This window comes from Littorina saxatilis, linkage group LG2 (genome assembly GCF_037325665.1).
Source record: "Littorina saxatilis isolate snail1 linkage group LG2, US_GU_Lsax_2.0, whole genome shotgun sequence".
Lineage (NCBI taxonomy): Eukaryota > Metazoa > Mollusca > Gastropoda > Littorinimorpha > Littorinidae > Littorina > Littorina saxatilis.
The window spans coordinates 80890816-80897256 of record NC_090246.1 but is presented as its reverse complement, the minus strand read 5'-3'; the positions used below and the strand labels follow the sequence as shown (position 1 = coordinate 80897256).

The 6441-nt window shown below is 42.1% G+C and overlaps 1 protein-coding gene across 1 annotated transcript; it reads left to right on the top strand.

Annotated features, from left to right (window-relative positions):
* Positions 1 to 1748: 1748 nt before the first annotated feature.
* Positions 1749 to 6038, top strand: LOC138954449 (uncharacterized). The gene is made up of 2 exons (XM_070326295.1): positions 1749 to 1898; positions 3580 to 6038. The coding sequence occupies exons 1-2, from the start codon at positions 1749 to 1751 to the stop codon at positions 4561 to 4563; spliced, it is 1134 nt and encodes a 377-aa protein (XP_070182396.1). The 3' UTR covers positions 4564 to 6038.
* Positions 6039 to 6441: the final 403 nt, after the last annotated feature.

Genomic DNA, 6441 nt, shown 5'->3' with positions numbered 1-6441 from the left:
CTTGCTGATCACAGGAAGGCATTTTTAACTCATCGTCCAGTGTACATGATAGTGTCAACACTCTGAACGCTCGTGCAGTACGTCTACTACTGATATGCTTTTGTTTTGTGTTTGGATATGTAGATCACCATTTTGATAAATGAAACCACGAAGAAAGAATCCACTTTTAGTTTTAGAGAGTTCTGTATCACACACACATTATTTCTGAGCCATTGTTATCAGTTTAAATTTTGATATCTTGTCTGTCTTGAGGATTACCATGTTTGTTTGTGACTTATATTGACTAATTTAAGGGTGTTCTTGCAAAAAGAAAAATCTTACCAAAAATAATTACAAAAATTATCCCGAACAGAATATTATCACGTGCGTTTGCGAATGTTGATGCTGGCATTGCCAGTCAGATGACTCCAACACTCTTGTTTTCAGTTAGTAGGTTTAGGAAACAGATACATAGTAGAAGAGCACATGAAAAACATCACACGGATGAATGACTTCTAGTCTGATGAATGTATAACTGTTGCAGTTGCTGGGCATAGATTACAAGGACCTGGCAGTGGAACAAATGATGCCCACACTCACCATGGGGACACGCTACATACTGGGCTCAAGCACCGCCAACGACCTGCTCAAGGTAGTCGCTATCAACGCCAGCGACCAGTTCCTCTACAACGGCCAGAGGCACACAGCGGCACGGGGAAGAGACGTGTTCTACTTTCAGCGGAGCCTTGGTGACTTGGCAGACATTTCTTCCGATTCCCCGATCTTTGTGGCTCAGTTTAGCCGTGGTCCGTCTGAAAACGAGTACCCCGAGTCTACGCTGACGCTGCCGGCTCCGGTGGCCCAGTGGGACGTGTCCTATGAGGTGTTCGTTCCCGAGCGTCCAGGCTTCCTGCCTTCTACCAACGACTCTGTGTTGCTGTTCCTGGTTCACGAGCGAGGCTTTGAGGTCGATGTGTTCTCTTCTGAAACTGAGGTAAGACTTAAGCTTTTGAATTGTTAAGCCCGTCACAACTCCCCTATTTAAACTATTCAGGTTCGTTTTACCTTGTATAGTTTGTGCTAAACCTTGTCCGATGTGCCATTTAAAAACAAATTAAAAACAATATCTCTGAAACCAAGCCTGTACAAACAAGTTGGCTGTGTGCTTAATGTCAGCGTATTGAAAAGTGTATGCTTGAAATCAATCCTTGAATCTAATCAACCCACATTGTCTGGTCACAATTTATCACATAAAATGTTTTCCTTTACTGCAAAACTACGAGTAGCAACCACATGTACTTATCAACAGACACGTGCGACGTGTTTGACTTAATTGCGTAAATTAATGGTTACATTTTAATCTATACACAAGTATGTACCAGTACCGTGTACGTTCCCCCGGCCAAGATGTACCAAAGGAGTACTGATAATTACAAACATTATTTGATTGCCCTGTTTTTTCTTAAAATGCATATGTACCATTAACGTGTCAAAACAAAAGGGTGTTCAATAGTGCTTACTTCCTCCTGAAATAAGTACATACTACCGTTTATTCTGTCAAAACAACAGCTATCCTACGAGTCCGCGGAAGTGACCCAAGGGTACAGCACCATGGTGACACTAAACGTAACCACAGGAAAACTTATATTTGCGCAGAAGGTTCAATTGTGCTCACTTCCCCTGGAAATAAGTACGTCCTAATACTGTTTATTATGTCAAAACAACAGCTATCCTACGAGTCTGCGGAAGTGTCCCAAGGAAACTACACGATGGTGACCTTGAACTTGACCTCAGGAGGACTTCTGCGCGTGCAGTGCCGACCTTCGTGCTGTCGACCCTTTGGGGGTCACGCTGTGCTGAACACGTACCGCGCATCTTCTTCCTTCACCCTCAGGACGTCGCTGTCCGATATCAGTGGGGTCAGCATTTTTCTTCTGAAATACCATAATTTTTGTTGCTAAGGGTTAAAAGCTGAAAAAGTGGGCGTGAAAGACGAGGATAGAAGCGCTTGTGCAATGATACGCCTGTTGTCTGTGATTGAGTTTTTTAAACTATGGTACGTTTACATTTGAATGTGTTTCACAAATATCAATTATTAAAATTAAAGATGAACGTGTGAATACTCTTGCCCACATATATATATATATATATATATATATATATATATATATATATATATATATATATATATATATATATATATATATATATATATATATATATATATATACTAGATGATTACCCGCTTCACGGGTATCGGCTTCGCCGGGAGGAAGAAGTAGAGTGGCGCACCGTACGCGATTGACGCCACACGAAGGAAGGGAGATAAACGCGCAAAACACTGGAGAAGATAAGGAAGAGTTACTGGGAATGGATGTACAGAAAAACCAAAATCGGTTCAGCGCTGCGCGCTGAGAGCACGTGTTGAAAATTTTCATCGACCAGATTGTGTCCGGGGTCTACCTGAATATGCCCACCAAATTTGAAACAGATCCATCGAGAACTTTGGCCGTGAATCGTGAACACACAGACAGACAGACACACACAAGCCGTTTATAGATATTACCAGCTATTGTGTTTTCAGCGTAGCAATAGGGCCCGATATTTAGACGAGACAAGTATAATGCCGACGAGTCGAAGACGAGTCGCATTATACTTGTTCGAGTCTAAATATCGGACCCTATTGCTACGATGAAAACACAATAACGTTTATATAGCTATTCTGACATTAAATTCTGTGTTAAAATCATGTTTTTGTCAGCAACAAGTACCAGAATGGTCCATGTCGTTGATTGCAGACGACGGTTCCCTTTCCGCATGAAGCCATGGAAATAACCGAACATTGAAAAACCCACGGACATGTATTACGGAGAAAACTCGAGATAACCGGATGTTTCGCATTACGTCAATATGCTAGGAATCATATGACGTCATGACGTATCATGCTTGCCTACGTATATTGTATGTTCGAAAGTCTGACTTCTGTTGGGAATTCGCGTGGTGAAGACCGCGGTAAATCTGTAGATGATAAGAGAACAAGGATTGTCTCAGAAGAAACGACTAAATGTTTCAGACCGGTAACTTCATTTCAACGTTGCACTATACAATGGACGTTCTATGTGACAGGAGAGTTTGCTGATTTTGTGTTAAACATTGGAGAGATCGTCTGCTAGAATCAGAGATAGGTCGCTTCAGATAGCAGCTTCAGGAAATTTGCAAGGTTTGTTGCCTGTTAAAGAACTGGATTTTACACGTAATGTATGTCATGTACAGTAAGCAACAACAAAAACACACACAAAGCAAATGGCATCGTCTGTCGACTAGTCACAGAAACAAACCTGGCGAGGTATGCGTGTACTTTATACACGTGGAAGAAACCGGAACCATGCGTCTTTGTTATCGACAATATGCTTTTGGATATTGAGTAAAATGGCCGACTTCCGCCGCATTATGCTTTGATGATCGGAAGAGACCATCCAATCACAGCCCCCGAATTCCCCCACGTGTTCATCAGAATAGCTATATATATAGATATATACTATTGTTTCTCATTAGTTTTTGACCCCGACACGTGTAACCCTAGCCATTGTTTACTTCCAGGGTCCTTACAACTGGACTACTTCTTGCCCAGATCCAACAACCGAAACAACAACAACAGTACCATCAACAACGACAGCAGCAATTAGAACTGAAGCAACAACAACAAAAGCAGCAGAAATAACAACAGAAGCAAAAACAACATCAGAAGCAACAACAACGGCAAAAACAACATCAACACAAGCATCACCAGCAACAACAGAAGCAACAACAAAAGCAGCAGAAACAACAGAAGCGACAACGACAGCAACAACAACGGCAGCAACAACAACACCAGCATCACTAACAACAGCAGAAGCAGAAACGACAAAAGCAGCAGAAACAACAACAGAAGCTACAACAACGACAACGACAACGACAGCAACAACAACGACAGCAACAACATCCACACTAGCATCGCTAACAACGACAGAAGCAACAAGAACGGTCACACCAAGCTCACACACCGAGATCACAACATTACAGGCTATTCTGTCGCCCACGGCTGCTGCAGACACTACTTCCACAGATAGGGAGCATACCACTTCGGACAACGTCCCAACTCCGGCATCTGGTACGCCTATTGTCACCTCGCCACCTGTACAGACCACTGATGACGTCACCACAGCGAATGACGGTACTTCCGCTGCTTACGTCATAAATACTTCGTCGTCAGCCCCTCTTCGTGGAGTTCGCTGCCGATGTGTTAAGAACGATAAAATGAACCAAACTAAACGTGCAGAGAACGAGATTAACGCCACCAAAGCCAAGGAAGCCATTCAAGAAGAACTAACGATAAACAGAAAATCGTTGTCGTCTTACAAACGATCGAAGGAGTCTTGGACAGATGAGCGAAAGTCTAGCACTACGATTGGCGCCACTCTGGGAATTATCTGCGTTGCAGTAGTGTTTGTGGTTTTCGTTAAGCTTGACCTGATGAACGTCATTAAACTGGTTTGTGACGCAAGAAAACACAATGCTGTAACGATGGAGATCAAAGAAGAATAGACACACAAAAAGGAAAAATGTCGTTGTACGAGTATCCTTTGCTAAACTCAATTTCTTGTTTCGGTCTGTACAGCTGATTTCGGTTCATGTTTTGCACGCTCTTTGTATTGTTCCATTTCTTGTTGTCTTCTTTGTCAGAAATAATCAGAAACTTCATGTATGGATGCATATTCTTGGGAAAACGGAACCACAGGATGTTAAGAAAATCAAGAACGCTCGTTGTAAATGAAACATTACGAGGGCAATATCAAGAATCTGTAAAACAAAAACAATCATAGGGCGTTAACTTTCGTCATATTTCAAATCTTTTGCGTGGAAGTGTTGTAAACTTTCCAAGGATTCAAAAGGAAGTGTGTTAGTGCAGTGCCGAGCGGTGTGTTCTTCGGTGTGACCCGAGGTACTGCGTTGTGTTGATTAAAGGTGGTCGTCTACATTTTTGCTTTTTTTCAATAATCTTATGGTTAGATTTCGCTAAAAAGTTATGCCAGATGATGAATGAACCATGGGGAAAAAGTTATAGAAAAAAAATATGTAAAAACAGATTTTATTTTTGAGTAGCGTGACTCACGCTTCCAATATTTTGTTTTCTGTTTGCTGAGAACATGTGCTTTGCCTAAAAATACTGACCAATCACATTCATGTCACTATGTTTATAGCCACGCCCAAACAAGTGCAGCAACAGTTGGACACTGGAGCGCTGTCCACGCTTTTTTTTAAACGCACGAAATGCACGGGATTTGAGAGGAGTTTTGCGCTTGGCATTTTCCAAATAAGGATATCCTACTATGAGTACTACGCTGGAAAACTACAATGAATTTTCAAACGGCTACACTGGCTTCGTCTTTCCTGATCAAAAAGGGGTGTATTGTTATTGATAGGGGACTGGGTGGCCGAGTGGTAACGCACTTGCGCTCGGAAGCGAGAGGTTGCGTGTTCAGGCCTGGGTCAGGCCGCAATTTTCTCCCCCCTTTCCTAACCTAGGTGGTGGGTTCAAGTGCTAGTCTTTCGGATGAGACGAAAAACCGAGGTCCCTTCGAGTACACTACATTGGGGTGTGCACGTTAAAGATCCCACGATTGACAAAAGGGTCTTTCCTGGCAAAATTGTATAGGCATAGATAAAAATGTCCATCAAATAACCGTGTGACTTGGAATAAAGTGTAAAAAAAATTCCATCTCACACGGCATTAAGTCTCAGGGCTTGGAAACATGAATACACGCATGCAGAAAAAATTTTAAAAATGGGTAGCGCCGTATACTGTATGGCAGCTCGCTTTCCCCAGGGAGAAAGCAGCCCGAATTTCTGTGAGGTTACCCTCATGGACTATATAAAAAAAATCTTCCTTATAATTGTAGATAATAGACTTTGCATTTTAATGGTCAAAGGGCGATTTCGGTATAACAATGTAGACAAGGACCTTTAATGATGAACATGATTGGATTTGTATTACTGAATAGCGAAATGTTTGAAATGTTCATTTGTTGTGTGCCGTGTGTCTTGGTCGAGTGCGAGTTGTCCTCATCCCGTATGCATGTGTATGTTTGTGTATGACTGTATGTGTAAACATGTATGAATGCGCGTGTAAATGCAGAAGTCTTGTATATGGATAAGCAAACACCAGACCACAAAGTCAGCAAACCTCAATATTCTTTCACACACACGCACACACGCACGCACGCACGCACGCTCGCACGTTACAAACAAAACACACCCACAGAAACAAACAACAAAGACACATCAATATCATTGTAGAGAGCGAACATAGTTTTCCTTACAACATCAGACGACCGCCTTAACGAGCGATTTGTTGTTGAAAAAGCAACATCAACAATGCGGAAGACCACTAACGGTCACAACTCAAGAAACAGTTGATGGTGG

What these genes read in the sequence shown, in the direction of transcription:
- LOC138954449 (XM_070326295.1), top strand. Translation starts at nt 1,749, where the DNA reads ATGGTGACCTTGAACTTGACCTCAGGAGGACTTCTGCGCGTGCAGTGC. An exon ending in CGCTGTCCGATATCAGTGGG is followed by an intron (nt 1,899 to 3,579) that starts GTCAGCATTTTT and finishes GTTTACTTCCAG; the next exon opens with GGTCCTTACAACTGGACTAC.